The 17,200-nt window shown below is 28.6% G+C and overlaps 1 protein-coding gene and 1 long non-coding RNA gene across 3 annotated transcripts; one reads left to right on the top strand and one right to left on the bottom strand.

Annotated features, from left to right (window-relative positions):
* Positions 1–1,376: 1,376 nt before the first annotated feature.
* Positions 1,377–3,929, top strand: LOC138348246 (uncharacterized). The gene is made up of 3 exons (XM_069296981.1): positions 1,377–1,572; positions 2,242–2,347; positions 3,627–3,929. Exons 1-3 carry the CDS (start codon positions 1,534–1,536, stop codon positions 3,773–3,775), a joined length of 294 nt encoding a protein of 97 aa, XP_069153082.1. The 5' UTR covers positions 1,377–1,533; the 3' UTR covers positions 3,776–3,929.
* Positions 3,930–11,632: 7,703 nt separating this feature from the next.
* LOC138348245 (uncharacterized) lies at positions 11,633–15,194 on the bottom strand. Of its 2 annotated transcripts, XR_011220531.1 has the most exons (6): positions 15,068–15,194; positions 14,920–14,968; positions 14,640–14,798; positions 13,637–13,743; positions 13,410–13,558; positions 11,633–13,333 (listed from the first exon to the last, which is right to left on the bottom strand). It is a non-coding gene; the product is annotated as an uncharacterized lncRNA (long non-coding RNA). The 2 variants fall into 2 exon arrangements; XR_011220530.1 differs by lacking the exon at positions 15,068–15,194 and having other exon boundaries at positions 14,920–15,061.
* Between the last annotated feature and the right edge of the window lie 2,006 nt (positions 15,195–17,200).

The following is a 17,200-nucleotide window of genomic DNA, read 5'->3' as shown; positions in this document are numbered from 1 at the left end:
TATATGAAAAAACTTTTGAATCAAAATGGTAAAATCGTTGGTAATGTAGCGATTTTGTTGGCCGGCGTTAAGAAAAATTGCTGCTATAGCAGCAATTTGTAATTAATTTTTTTTTTAATTTTGAAGTCGCTACCTCGACATCATTTTTTGTTATTTTGTTTTTTTAACAAATCGCTGCTAAGGCAGCGATTTTGTGATGAATTTTTTTTAAAAATGTAAATCGTTGCCTGTGCAGCGATTTTACTTAAATTTTTTTTTATTTTCTTAAGTAAATCGCTGCCTTGACAGCGATTTTACTTTAATATATATTTTTTTAAATTGTTGTGTAAATCTCTTACGAAGTAGCGAATTAACATTTTTTTTTTAACTTTTGAAGTTAATTTTTTATTTTATTTTTAATTTTTGAGGTAAATTAAAAATAAAAATTTAACATCAAAAAATTTAAAAATAAATAAATTGAGGCAGCGATTTTATATATATATATATATATATATATATAAAAACTGGTTTAATAAATATATATACAAGTGTTGACACCTCTTAACACAAGTTGACGAAGGCTCGTATAGTGGTTAAGGAGTACTAAAAATTGTCTGAGGTTGTGTGTTCTATCTCGAATACCAATGCTTATACATTTGTACTTTATATTTTAACACTCCTTGATAATTATCTTGACTCCACCACTACCTGCATCTGGAGTCCGACTTTTTCAGATTCGCATCGCGCTCGTAAGACTCCATTACATTTTTATTTTATATTTTGACATTTCTTAATAAACATTCTGGCTCTGTCATTGTTGCGTGGATTGGAGTCTAGCTATTTCAGATTTTCATCACACACATAGGACCCCATTTGGAGGAAAGCGCTCCTGTCAAAAAATTTTACATACTCAAAATCCAAACTTAAAACTTATGATTAAGAAAGAAACAACCTCATCTAGTGTACCACGTCCGTCACACATAAGGTTGCAATTGTTGTGGCCTTGTGGGTCATATAAATAAGGTCCTTTTTCTTGTGATAAGTAATCACATACTTCCAAACAACTTAAAACATCATGCATGCACTAGTTTAGAAATATGACTTATACCAAAATGTACTAATAATGAAAAACCAAAATACATATTTGATCAATCGAACACACGTGTCGTAATCCGATTGGCTCATAATATATGAGTAGATAATTAGCTACAATAATAGAATGACAAATAGATGATGTCCATTTTTGGGTTATTGATGATGATGATAACCTAATAGAGGCATTAAATGGTCCCACTTATCACATGGAGGGGGCAGAAATAGTCATATACAAAATCTACTCTAATCTCCTCTCAACCATTTATCATTTATCTCTCACGTGGTACTCCTAACCCCACTCTACAGTAGTTGCTTCTTCTAATTTTCTACACTATTATATAGTCCAAGATAAAATGAAACTAGGGGAAGAATCAACGAGACGAGTGTTCTATAATATATTGATCTAGGTATATAGCTTGTGTTGGTGATCATCAAGATTAGATATAGTTAATCTATATCATGAGTAACGATCATTCATCAGCTTCGTATATCCACATGGTATGTAAACTAAAATATCTACGATCCACTTATTATTTATTTTGTGATCGATGATCATTAAAAAGTAAAATAGTATAGTGGATGAGGTTATTTCTGATCTCTTAGATGAAGTTTTTTTTATTTGAGCTCTTAGCTAGGTATGGAAATTGTGTAGGGAGTGCTTCTTTCTGTTGGAGCCCTAGGTTAGGTGAGCATGAATTAGTTGGGTTTCAATACGAATATCTGACGAAAAATCTATTTTTTTTAAATTTTATTTTGTGATGCATGTATAGTATAAACAACTTGTGTGTAATTTAGAGCACTATCATATCAAATTAAATATATCTTTTTTTTTCTTATTCTCATTTATTCAACGTTCATTATATGCTTTGGGGCCCAACTAATATAACTAATTTCAAGATTTTAACTTTATGAATTCATCGCTCGGATTCTGACCACTGAACTCATCACCTTGTTTGAGTTTTAAATTCATTGTTCAATATTTTCAATAATTTTAGAGCTCATGATCAAATACTAATTTCAATGTGTATCGTGTAGCGTGATTTCTATTAGGATTTTTTTCACTCTTAATTATTAGGTCTTAAATATGATAAATTCTTATTCACTTTATCACAATTCTCGATGAGAACTACAAAATAAAGGGTTACTAACCTGTTAACCCTAATTTAGGTGCAACACCTGATAGAGAAGTGTTTGATTTACAAAATGACAAAAGAAGAGTGCATGGAGGCACTATCCAAGCATGCAAACATCAAACCTGTTATCACTGCTACTGGTTAGTTATACTCTTTCACGTTTTATTAGAGTTTTAAGTTCTATATACTAACGATATATAATACATTTACACGATCAGATTAAAATAGAGTAAATAGCCTATTACTATAACTAGTTAAATAATTACTATGGTGTTCATTAATTAGCTTATGCATGCATGCGAATTTCCGTTTGAAGGTTTTAAAAACACACACACAATCAATCACGTTGAATCCACTGACTTTAGATTCATACATAATCGAGTCATCTTCAATGTGAACGACTAATCGCATCATTATGATCAGCTATGGCAGAGTCAAAATTTTCACTTAGAAGTTCAATATATGAAGAAGTAAACACATAAAATTAGCCGAAGGACTACTCAAAATATGCATAAACCCATAAAGAAGCTGAATGACTACTCAAATTATGTATTTGTTTTAACAAAATTCATTTAATATGTACAAATTGCTTTCTAATCCATCTCATTTTATGTGAGTTAATTTGACTTGATACGAAGTTTTAAAAAAAAAACTTTTAAAATTTGTGGTATAAAATAAGTGATATTCCTTCCGTCCAACAATAGTTGTTCATTATTGACTTTGTAACTTGTTAAGAAACTATAAATAGAAGGATAATTTTACCATGTCACCCTTTAAATATAATTAATATAATGCCTTGAAAAACGTAATAGAAAAATGACTATAATTAATAATAAGGTTAAATTAAGAGCAAAGTTTAAAATTATATATTGATTTCTTAAAGCAGAGTATTGTTGGACATCCCAAAATAGTATAATGGATAATTATTATTGGACAGAGGGAGTAGATATTTGTATGGCTATAAATCATTTCACTAAAAATAAATAAGTATTTTAAAGTTAAATTGTTATTTAATATAGAAATACTCATTCTTTTGCGACTGATTAAAACGAAATATAAATCACATAAATCGAGACATAAAATAGATAAATTTAGAACATGATAATTTCGAACTACTGGAATCTAGAATTCACAAATTACTTCAAATGCTGAATCTCATGATACCAAAAAGGTGGATCAATAACTAACTTATTTTCATTGCACGTGAACCTTAAATTGAATTATTTATGAATATATTCTCTAAAATTGATATAATATTATCATACACTCAAAAAGCTAAATAATCATATTTGATTAAATACAAAGTTATTTACCCCAAAAAACAAGAATCAATTACCATATTAATGATGTAGACATTTTGTAAAAATCCTAGGTCCACTTCTGATATAATTTATATTATGAATTCTGAATTCTTTGCAGTGTGGAAAGAGTTAGAGAAAGAGAACAAAGAGTTTTTCGAGGAATACAAAGAATCACAAAATACCAAAGATCGTATGACAGAGGAAGAGACAAGTGCTATGATAGAGAAAATGATATTAGATTCCAAAGAACCGGGTCCTTCCAAATAATGAGACAAGGAATAATTAATAAAATATATAATAACATATATAATAACTATGTACGTGATAGCGATCTAACCTTTAAGTTCTCATAAAATGTGTAAAGCATTTCTATATTATTTATATTACGATCTATTAATAATATATTACATATTATGAATAATTACTTGTAAATTATCTTTTAAAATGATTCGCGAGATAGGTTTGCATGTACAAATTTGTGGTCCCTACTTAACTTTATTGAAAAATGTGGCATGTGTTGCTTGTCGTACTAGTATGTGTTGAAGAATGAAAAAAGTTTTATGTTGTTATGGTAGTTTTGGAATTGACTTAGGCCAGTAGTTCATTTTTTAATTACATGACTATAGTATCAAAACAAGACTTATCTCATCTGATGTTGGGTCCTCGAGTTAATTAACGTACGGTTTAAATTTTCATTCTTGAGCTTAAGGGGGTGTGTTAAAAAATAAAAAGAGAGAAGTATTGAAGTTTCGTATTTCCAAATGATTGACATCCTTAAAAACAACACTTTATTTGCTTAATAAAATACCCTCCCAATTTGCAACAAGGCATATCAAGAAGTCACAAATTCTTATAGAAGCATTAATATAAAATCATGAACTGTGTTGAAAATATCCTAAACAAGTGTTTTTAAGATTGTCAATAATTTAAGTATGAAACTAATAATTCACACTGAATTTAAAAGTATTTTCAATATTTCTCTCGAATAGAAAACGTCATACATCAATAGTCTTTTTATATGGACTCAAAGAATTGTCATCTCATAAACTAATTTTTGAAATTGAATTAAGTACGTCCGAAATATATTTCTTTACACTGTACTGTCCTTTTCGTGGTGTACAATATATACTTGTTGGTTATGCTCCAAACATCCCACTTGACCAAATATATTTGTATGTGTCACAAGTTGGTGTTGACAAGACCAAATAAATCACCAAAACCTTAAAAGAAATTAAATTGTTGGTAAATTGATTCAAGGCGTATCCAATGTATTATATGTATATGTGTATATATATAAAGCATTAAAGCATAAATATTGAAATTCAAAATATGATATTCGGGACGAATTAGTAGATATATCGATGAAGAGGTACCTGCTTCTAGCCTCTTGGAAAAAAGTATTTATGCATATATCACTTTTAAAGTATAAACATTGAAATTCGAAAAATTACACTTGGAATGAAGTAGATACATCGATGAAGAGGTACTTGTTTCTAGCCTCAAAAAAAAGTATCTCTATATATATATCAACTTTAAAACATAAAAATTAAAATTTAAAAAAATCGGAATGAAGTAGATACATCTTTCTAGCCTCGAAAAAAGTATACATATATCACCTTTAAAGCATAAACATTAAAATTTGAAAAAATTGAAATAAAGTAAATACGTTGATGAATTGATACTTGCTTCTAACCTTGAAAAAAATATCTATATATATCATCTTTAAAGAAAAAACATTGAAAAAAAAAATTACACTCAAATGAAGAGGTACATATTTTTAGCCTCGAAAAAAAATAATTTATATATATCACCTTTAAATCATAAACATTGAAATTTAAAAAAATAGAAATAAAGTAGATAATTGACAAAGAGATAACTGTTTGTGGCCTCGAAAAAAGTATATCTATATCATCTTTAAATCATAAACATTGAAATTTAAAAAAATAGAAATACAGTAGATAATTGACAAAGAGATAACTGTTTGTGGCCTCGAAAAGAGTATATCTATATCATCTTTAAATCATAAACATTGAAATTTAAAAAAATAGAAATAAAGTAGATAATTTACAAAGAGATAACTGTTTATGGCATCGAAAAAAGTATCTATCTATATCATCTTTAAGTCATAAACATTGAAAATCAAAAATTACATTCGAAATATAATAAATATATCAACAAAGAGATACCTATAACTAACCTAAAAAATATCTATATATATATTTATCGCCTTTAAAATATAAACATTAAAAATTTTAAAATATCATCAATCGATATAATTTGTCTGCTTTAAGCCTCTTATGTTTGTTTGTTACATTTTTATAAATTTGGCTGTGTAGCTGTCTTGTGGCCTGTATGATTTATGAATATTCAATGTTTTATTTTTATATATAGCATTAAATGAAGCCTAATTAATAAAGTGGGGACTATTTAGCTTACGTCCCTATCGATGGACTTCAAAAAAAAAAACGTACATATTCCGTAGAGATGATAATAGGGCGTGAGGTGAGTTCTGAATATTTTTCAAAAATAATGTGAAGGTGGGTTCGAATTTTTTTTAAAAAAATAAAAATTGTAAAATTACAATAGAAAAATAAATCTAATGATAGCTCAACTAACGTGCAAATTATATACAATTGAAATCTTGTTCTAATTTTAGAAAAATAAATCTTTTCTAAGAAAAACTAGATATAAGAGCTCGAGTTAGCATGGGCCCGCTCAATGCATATTATTATTTTTCTCATAATTTTGTGTGGCACAGATGAAATTTAGAGAGTCATCTCAATTTTTAAGTATTTTAAATTGTTAAATATTGTAATTCATATTATAGTTAATGTCGTCTCAAATGATATATGTTACTTTCTTTATCCTAATTTATACGACATCGATATAATTTTGAAAGCCAACGGAATGTTTTATCATGTGTAACGATCATTCATCAGCTTCGTATATCCATATGGTATGTAAACTAAAATATCTATGATCGACTTATTATTTATTTTATGATCGATGATCGTTAAAAAATAAAATAATGTAGTGAATGAGGTTATTTTTGATCTCTTAAATGAAGTTTTTTGATTTGAGCTCTTAGCTAGGTATGGGAATTGTATAGGGAGCGCTTCTTTTGGTTGGAGCCCTAGGTTAGGTGAGTATGAATTAGTTGGGCTTCAGTACGAATATCTGACGAAAAATCTATTTTTAAAAAATTTATTTTGTGATGCATGTATAGTTCAAACAACTTGTGTGTAATTTAGAGCACTATCATATCAAATTAAATATATCTTTTTTTTTCTTATTCTCATTTATTCAACGTTCAGTATATGCTTTGGGGCCCAACTAATATAACTAATTTCAAGATTTTAACTTTATGAATGCATCGCTCGAATTCTGACCACTGAACTCATCACCTTGTTTGAGTTTTAAGTTCATGTTCAATATTTTCAGTAATTTTAGGGGTCATGATCAAATACTAATTTGAATGTGTATCGTGTGGCATGATTGCTATTAAGATTTATCTCACTCTTAATTATTAGGTCTTAAAAGATGATAAATTCTTATTCACTTTATCACAATTCTCGATGAGAACTACAAAATAAAGGGTTACTAACCTGTTAACCCTAATTTAGGTGCAACACCTGATAGAGAAGTGTTTGATTTACAAAATGACAAAAGAAGAGTGCATGGAGGCACTATCCAAGCATGCAAACATCAAACCTGTTATCACTGCTACTGGTTAGTTATACTCTTTTTAAGTTTTATTAGAATTTTGAATTCTATATACTAACGATATATAATATATTTACACGATCAGATTAAAATAGAGTAAATAACCTATTACTATAACTAGTTAAATAATTACTATGGTATTCGTTAATTAACTTATGCATGCATGCGAATTTCCGTTTGAAGGTTTTAAAACACACACATATACAATTAAACACGTTGAATCTACTGACTTTAGATTCATACATGATCGAGTCATCTTCAATGTGAACGACTGATCGCATCGTTATGATCAGCTATGGCAGAGCCAAAATTTTCACTTAGAAGTTCAATATATGAAGAAGTAAACACATAAAATTAGCCGAAGGACTACTCAAAATATGCATAAACCCATAAAGAAGCTGAATGACTACTCAAATTATGTATTTGTTTTAACAAAATTCATTTAATATGTACAAATTGCTTTCTAATCCCTCTCATTTTATGTGAGTTAATTTGACTTGATACGAAGTTTTAAAAGAAAAAACTTTTAAAATTTGTGGTATAAAATAAGTGATATTCCTTCCGTCCAACAATAGTTGTTCATTATTGACTTTGTAACTTGTTAAGAAACTATAAATAGAAGGATAATTTTACCATGTCACCCTTTAAATATAAATTAATATAATGCCTTGAAAAACGTAATAGAAAAATGACTATAATTAATAATAAGGTTAAATTAAGAGCAAAGTTTAAAATTATATTTTGATTTCTTAAAGCAGACGAGTATTGTTGGACATCCCAAAATAGTATAATGGATAATTATTGTTGGACAGAGGGAGTAGATATTTGTATGGCTATAAATCATTTCACTAAAAATAAATAAGTATTTTAAAGTTAAATTGTTATTTAATATAGAAATGCTCATTCTTTTGAGACTGATTAAAACGAAATATAAATCACATAAATCGAGACATAAAATAGATAAATTTAGAACATGATAATTTCGAACTACTGGAATCTAGAATTCACAAATTACTTCAAATGCTGAATCTCATGATACCAAAAAGGTGGATCAATAACTAACTTATTTTCATTGCACGTGAACCTTAAATTGAATTATTTATGAATATATTCTCTAAAATTAATATAATATTATCATACACTCAAAAAGCTAAATAATCATATTTGATTAAATACAAAGTTATTTATCCAAAAAAACAAGAATCAATTACCATATTAATGATGTAGACATTTTGTAAAAATCCTAGGTCCACTTCTGATATAATTTATATTATGAATTCTGAATTCAATTCTGATCATGATTTTGCAGTGTGGAAAGAGTTAGAGAAAGAGAACAAAGAGTTTTTCGAGGAATACAAAGAATCACAAAATACCAAAGATCGCATGACAGAGGAAGAGACAAGTGCTATGATAGAGAAAATGATATTAGATTCCAAAGAACCAAGTCCTTCCAAATAATCAGACAAGGAATAATTAATAAAAATATATAATAACATATATAATAACTATGTACGTGATAGCGATCTAACCTTTAAGTTCTCATAAAATGTGTAAAGCATTTCTATATTATTTATATTACGATCTATTAATAATATATTACAATATTATGAATAATTACTTGTAAATTATCTTTTAAAATGATTCGCGAGATAGGTTTGCACGTACAAATTTGTGGTCCCTACTTAACTTTATTGAAAAATGTGGCATGTGTTGCTTGTCGTACTAGTATGTGTTGAAGAATGAAAAAAGTTTTATGTTGTTATGGTAGTTTTGGAATTGACTTAGGCCAGTAGTTCATTTTTTAATTACATGACTATAGTATCAAAACAAGACTTATCTCATCTGATGTTGGGTCCTCGAGTTAATTAACGTATGGTTTAAATTTTCATTCTTGAGCTTAAGGGGGTGTGTTAAAAAATAAAAAGAGAGAAGTATTGAAGTTTTGTATTTCCAAATGATTGACATCCTTAAAAACAACACTTTATTTGCTTGATAAAATACCCTCCCAATTTGCAACAAGGCATATCAAGAAGTCCAAATTCTTATAGAAGCATCAATATAAAATCAAGAACAGTGTTGAAATTTAGGAATATATTTCACTTATATGTTGCAAGATGGGGTAAGTTTAAGTTCAGTTATAAGTTAGAAAAACAAATGCTTTCAAGATTGTCAATAATTTAAGTATGAAACTAATAATTCACACTGAATTTAAAGATATTTTTAGTACTTTCTCTTGAATAAAAAACGTCATACGTCAATAGTCTTTTTAGTTGAATTTGTTTGGAGTTAAATTACGTACGTCAGAAATATATTTCTTTACGTACGTCCGAAATATATTTCTTTATATTGTACTGTCCTTTTCGTGGTGTACGATATATACTTGTTGGTTATGCTCCAAACATCTCACTTGACCAAATATATTTGTATGTGTCACAAGTTGGTGTTGACAAGACCAAATAAATCACCAAAACCTTAAAAGAAATTAAATTGTTGGTGGATTGATTCAAGGCGTATCCAATGTATTATATGTATATGTGTATATATATAAAGCATTAAAGCATAAATATTGAAATTCAAAATATGATATTCGAGATGAATTAGTAGATATATCGACGAACAGGTACCTGCTTCTAGCCAATTGAAAAAAGTCTCTATATATATCACTTTTAAAGTATAAACATTTGAAATTCGAAAAATTACACTTGAAATGAAACAGATACATCGACGAAGAGATACTTATTTCTAGACTCAAAAAAAAGTATCTATATATATATATCAACTTTAAAGCATAAACATTAAAATTTTAAAAAATCGGAATAAAGTAGATACATCTTTCTAGCCTCGAAAAAAGTATACATATATCACCTTTAAATCATAAACATTAAAATTTGAAAAAATTGAAATAAAGTAGATACATTGATGAATAGATACTTGCGTCTAACCTTGATAAAAAATATCTATATATATCATCTTTAAAGAATAAACATTGAAAACAAAAAAATTACACTCAAATAAAATAGATACATCGATAAAGAGGTACGTATTTTTAGCCTCAAAAAAATATTTTTATGTATCACCTTTACATAATAAACATTGAAATTTGAAAAGATCGAAATAAAGTTGATAATTGACAAAGATGTAACTGTTTCTGGCTTCGAAAAAAGTATCTATCTACATCATCTTTAAATCATAAACATTAAAATTCAAAAAATTACATTCGAAATATAATAAATATATCAACAAAGAGATACTTGCGTCTAACCTTGAAAAAAATATCTATATATATCACCTTTAAAGAATAAACATTGAAAACAAAAAAATTACACTCAAATAAAGTAGATACATCGATAAAGAGGTACATATTTTTAGCCTCAAAAAAAATATTTATATATATCACCTTTACATAATAAACATTGATATTTGAAAAAATTGAAATAAAGTTGATAACTGACAAAGATGTAACTGTTTCTGGTTTCGAAAAAAGTATCTATCTACATCATCTTTAAATCATAAAAATTGAAATTCAAAAAATTATATTCGAAATATAATAAATATATCAACAAAGAGATACCTATTTCTAACCTAAAAAAATATCTCTCTCTCTCTCTCTCTCTATCTCTCTCTCTCTCTCTCTCTCTCTCTCTCTATATATATATATATATATATATATATATATATATATATATAATTACATGTGCAACAACCCTTTAGCAAAAGGAAATCTAATTAATTTAATTCAACGACAACCAATACAAATATAAAGATTAAAAGTATTACATGCATTAGGCAACTTTATTGTTGATCTGATAAATATATTAATGCAGCATATTTGATTAAACAATTAATTGTTTAAGTTCATATACACTTTGGATCTAATTATATTTTTTACATATATTAGACAAAAATATATGTGCGACTTAAAGCTTCTAACCGCTGTTACATAACAAGTTTTTGAACCTTCTCATGTTTTGACAGATTATTTCCAGTTTCCACCTTGGAAACTTGCTTCAATTGACTCAAGATAACAACATCTGATTCTATATATTGAAGAATAACACAACCATCTTTTTTGAGGGCTAAAAATCGAAAGCATTCCACCTAAATATATCACACAACTTGAACAAACTGGACAATAATAAAGTAAAACACATTAATCAAGATACAATTTTCAAAAAGTAACATCACAAACCATAACACTCTTGCATAATCTTTAGATCTAAATGGACCACAATGAGGATTTTAATTGTCTATTAATCTTTGAACCCATTAGCGAGTCCAGTGGCAAGTAATATGAGGAAAGAAAGACATAAATTAGCTATCATGATAGTGCCACTGGATATTAAGCTTTATCACAAAATGCAAATATAAAGATGATGGTATCAAAATAACTTTTCTCGAGTGTTTACAGCTAATTAAGGGCAAAATTTAATTGTCTCTGATATAATTTGTAAGATTTGGGACTTACCATTACATGTACAATTGATCCTTTGTCACATACATATTAGATGTCTTTTTTAACATTTGTGGAAGCTTATAGTGTATCCATGACTAAAAGTATCTGCTAACTATAACCTCGCAAATATTTTTTTTAGTATAGATTCTTATTCTATGATACGAAATAAGGAAATTAATGGATATAATCAAGAATGACTATACATTGGTTATTCAATCAAAACCTATTAATGGTCTTGGCCAACAGGCTCCTCACGAATTTCCTTATTGAAGTACTCTCGTCTTCAGATTCAAGGAAAGTTTTTTTTGTAGGTTACCATACCTTTTGGTGAGAGACCGATGCATAGTCAGAGCTCTCCATTTGTCGTATGTCAATCAAGAAACCTGGTACATTGTATCTCAATGTAGTTCTTACTGAGTTTAATTCTAATTATTAATGAGTAAAGAAGAAAAAAAAAAGATAGCTCTATCGTAAATTAGAATAGGTAAACTTGAAAAAATAAAGTTGATAAATGCATACATACCATAAACGAGAGAGAGAGAAAGGTGGAAAATAAATGAACTTGAATTTTCAATATCTACATCTATTATTGAAAAAGAAATACCAGAAGAGCAGAGGAGTTTTGAGTAGACGACGGTGAAGAAATGAATAGACCTAACTCATATCAATATGAACTGTGGCCTCTTGACAACTCAACCATCAGGATTCAATAAGATCTACTCAAATATGGTTGCTCTATAAGAAACAGACATAAGCAAACTTCTTCAGACAGTTGTAAGCTCACGGACACAACCATGAGTATAAGGCTCATATACCTTCTCAAGGTATGGGAATGACAGCAAATATCCATGGAATTGGAAGAGGTGAGGGATAATCCATTTATCTTTGGGTTATCTAGTTCAATATTTACAAGAACAAACAGATTGTATTAAAAGATCCATTATATATCTTTTTAAAAAGTGCTAAAATTAACCGATGAAAAAAGTTGTGATCTTGAGTGATAAAGAGGATCCTTTTATTTTCAGCATATCTTTTTAGTAGTAATCCGGCACATCAACTTAATAGTTATTCATTTAACAGTTCCCTTCTCTTGAATTAGCATTGATTCTTTGCTTCTAAATTCATACTTAAATCATATATTCAAGAATCAAGAATTAATTTCAAATAACATATTATCGAACTTATATGATAAGGTTGCGTATACACTATCCTCCCCAATCACCACTCATCAAATTACACTGAATATGTTGTTGTTTGATAAGAAGCAATGAAAAACTTCAACTGTTGTGAAATATTTTTTCTAAAATTGAAAAGAAAAAAACATATTCTTTCACTCAGATACGATACCAGAAAAACTGAAACTTGACTTACTGTGCAAAACGACTCTTTTGGGCAATAAAAGAGAAAATTTTGATGCTACCTCCTGCAACAGATTTTCTACATAGAGTGTAGTTAAAGGGGTCTGCTCAGCATTTTTAACACGATATTTCTGCCACAAGTGAAAGTAGGGCTCATCTTCCAAGAGAACACGAGGAGAGCAAAATTTCATGAGATAATCTAACCAACAAATTCAATCAGTTCATGCAACGTTTGAATACAATATGGTCCTTCAGCAGGAATAGTCATATCAAGAATTTTATCTACCTAGCCTGTAGAAATAATTTTTTTTCAGGGAGAAGAAATAATTGATGATAGACTTTCTTTCTAGTTGAACTTATTACTTACCAGCATAATAACGGGGATGTACAACCAGCGTACTCCAATCTTAACAGCCTGTTCATATGGCTTCTCAGTGTCCCAAGTCTCGAACGTTGCAATTTGATCATTATGTTTCTCAACCAGTTCAGCCAAGTGCAACATACTTTTGACCTTTCCTGCAGCATGGAACAGTTAGTGTTGTACGACAACCACATTAGAGAAATGTGTAAGCCACCAAAAAAAAGGTCAAAGACCAGATGGCACAACTTCGGGAATCCTCCGTGCTTCACTAAAATCCACGGCCGATTTCTTTCTCTGTTTGATCTCGAGAGAGGTTCATTCACTTCCTCGTCTTCTTTTCCTAGAGATAGCACTTCATCTTTATTGCATTCAATGGATTTCGGATAAACGGGTAACAAAAGGAACACTATCATGCCAATAAAAGCAATAAGGATACCAGGAACAATCACCGACCAACCCCATTTGTATTTCAATAATATTGATGTGACTAATGACCCCGTAATATCCCAACAGAAGTGTGAGAATTCTAAATACCCATTATAAATAACCTCTTCTTTGCAAAACTAATTCCCAACCATTGCAACTACTGCAGGACATCCAGAGGATTGGAATAATCCAGCAACCATTTGGATAGTCAGATACTGAAATAGTGCTAGAAACTATGGATAAAACGCCCAATATCCAAGTCCAAAAAGAGTTGTGAATAAATCTGTTCTCAATATTTCCACAGTAGAAAAAACTATTGAATCCATATTATAGCCTAAGTACCCTGAGATATTTAAGACCAACCCCACAAGATCAGGATCAACTATCAAGTGCTTGTTTCACGATAGTCGATACTTGCGGTTTTTCAATTAGCATGCCCACAGCTTCCAACTTTTCTTATCAAAACTCAACTCTAATTCAGTTGTAGTTCATACACAATGATCCTAATAAGAACACTACTACAAAAAACAACTCTGAATCGCTAGATACACCTTATATTTTGTTAATAAATATGTATTTGTTGCAGCGGCCAGAAACACTAGGACAAATTTCGTGATTATTTATAATGGTTGGCTAAGCAATCTCTTGATAAACAATCACGAAATTTGTTGATGATTTTTGACTATCTAACAATTTCTTAGTCAATCGTTATGAATGCCGGAACTCACACTTGTTTAATTGTTATGATAACAAACTTTTGCAAAACCACTGTATTCTTTAATATAAACCTCAAAGGTTCGAAAAGCTTACAAAACTCTGCTTCAGACCACGCCTCCAACCATGTCATAAAGGCAGCCGATAATTTTAACATTCTTGAGATTTGAAAAGCAGTATTTGAAATCCCAACTCGGAAAATTGATGTTATCTACTTTGGCGAAATATGTTAGCTTGAGCTAGCAGATACAACCTCTGCAAGTCATGGTCCAATAAGTTCAAACATCTATAAAGAAAAAGCTTGAAACTTATTTTAATAATAGCATATGAACATTTGTAGATGTGAATTTTGAACCATATAGGAGAAAAAACTTACCTCGCTTTGTATGCCTATGGCACAAGCTACTTACTGAAAATTTTGAACACTGCCAAAACAAGATTAGGAAAATATTTAGAGAGAAAACTAATTTGTACCGATGAAAAATCAAAGAGAACATAGAAGATAGAGTGGGTAGAATAATTACCACGGTATCGATGAAGTTAAGTTATGAAATTGAAAAATTTAAGTTTGGATGAAACAAGTCTTCTGGAAATTCTTCATTGTTGGAAAGAACAAATGACGAATTTGCCCTTGTATATAGTACAGAATTACCAAAATAGCCTTGGTCGTCATCCTCTATCACGCTTCTATATAGTAATAATAATAATAATAATATATATATATATATCGCGTTTAAAATATAAACATTAAAATTTTTAAAATATAGTCCATCAATATAATTTGTGTATATATATATATATATCGACTTTAAAATATAAACATTAAAAATTTTAAAATATGATCCATCAATATAATTTGTCTGCTTTTAGCCTCAGATTGTTTGTTTGTTACATTTTTATAAATTTGGCTGTGTAGCTGTCTTGTGACCTGTATGATTTATGAATATTCAATGTTTTATTTTTATATATAGCATTAAATGAAGCCTAATTAATAAAGTGGGGACTATTTAGCTTACGTCCCTATTGATAGACTTTAAAAAAAACGTACATATTCCGTAGAGATGATAATAAGGCGGGATAGATTTAAGGCTATACAAAATAAGATGAGCATGAGGTGAGTTCTAAATATTTTTTAAAAACAATGTGAAGGCGGGTTTGGAATTTTTTAAAAATTGTCAAAATACAATTGAAATCTAAATATAGCTCAACTAATGTGCAAATTATATACAATTGAAATCTTGTTCTAATTTTAGAAAAATAAATCTTTTCTAAGAAGAACTAGATATAAGAGACCGTGCTAGCACGGACCCAATGCATATTATTATTATTTTCTCATAATTTTGTGTGGCACAGATAAAATTTGGAGAGTCATCTCAATTTTTAAATATTTTAAATAGATAAATATTGTGATTCATATTATAGTTAATGTCGTCTCAAATAATATATGTTACTTTCTTTATCCTAATTTATACGACATCAATATAATTTGAAAGTCAACGGAATGTTTTCGTGACTTTTAAAAATGTTAAGTTGTTAATTTTTGTGTTTATAATATCGTTTCTGTAATTTTTAAATAATATATGTTACTTTTTATTTCAATTTATGTGACAGTAATAGAATTTTGAAAGTTAATCATTTTTTTAATTTAAATTGTTAATTATTATTTATGGTATCTCTTACGTGATTTTCAAACAATGTATATCAATCTCTTTGTTTCAGTTTATGTAACACAAATAGAATTTCAAGAGTTAGTCAACTTTTTTATATAATCAAATTGTTAATAATTAAAATTATAGTACTTTTTACATCATTTTCAAATAATACATTCCTTGACTTAAGCGACACTGATTAAAAGTTTTAAAATTAAATAAATTTTTATAATCTCTGAATTAATGTAATCTATAATTTTTTATGTAATTTTTAAATATATAAAAAAAATTAAAAAGAAAGTAAACAAATTAAAACAAAGAAATCACAAAAAAAATACTTAATTTACTATTTTTCTTACAAATTGTCAAAGAAATCATTAAAAGAACAAAGAATGAAATCCACCTGGTAGTTTCACGGCGACACATGTGAAATGATAAACAAGAAAACTTGACGGTGAGTAAAGGAGAATGTGGTCAAGTAAATTTAATATGTATATTACTGCTACATTAAAATAACTTTTCAGCCAATACATTGTTTCAATTCTATAAAATTACTGAAATATCCTTAGAATGTCAAAGCAGACATGTTGATCACTTGCTGTCTGCTTTGGCAATTCAACTGTCTTTTATAATATCAAAGAATGAAATCCACCTGGTGGTTTCACAGTGATATATGTGAAATGATAAACAAGAAAACTTGGCAGTGAGTAAAGGAGAAAATGGTCAAGTAAATCTAATATGTATATTGCTGCTACAGTAAAATAATTTTTCAGCCAATAACATTGTTTCAATTTTATAAAATTACTGAAATATCCTTAGAATGCCAAAGTAGGCATGTTGACCTGCTGCCTGCTTTGACAATTCAACTATCTTTTATAATATCAAAGAATGAAATCCACCTGGTAGTTTCACGGCGACATGTGAAACGATAAACAAGAAAACTTGGCGGTGAGTAAAGGAGAATGTGATCAAGTAAATCTAATATGTATATTGCTGCTTGCTACAGTA

This window comes from Solanum lycopersicum, chromosome 4 (genome assembly GCF_036512215.1).
Source record: "Solanum lycopersicum chromosome 4, SLM_r2.1".
Lineage (NCBI taxonomy): Eukaryota > Viridiplantae > Streptophyta > Magnoliopsida > Solanales > Solanaceae > Solanum > Solanum lycopersicum.
The sequence above is the reverse complement of the archived record's forward strand: the minus strand, read 5'-3'. Positions and strand labels throughout refer to the sequence as shown.

Bases quoted from the DNA above. Each gene is read 5' to 3' on its own strand.
- LOC138348246 (XM_069296981.1), top strand. From the start codon at position 1,534: ATGAGTAACGATCATTCATCAGCTTCGTATATCCACATG. The intron at 1,573-2,241 runs GTATGTAAACTA...ACCCTAATTTAG, and splicing joins CAGCTTCGTATATCCACATG to GTGCAACACCTGATAGAGAA. The intron at 2,348-3,626 runs GTTAGTTATACT...AATTCTTTGCAG, and splicing joins ACCTGTTATCACTGCTACTG to TGTGGAAAGAGTTAGAGAAA.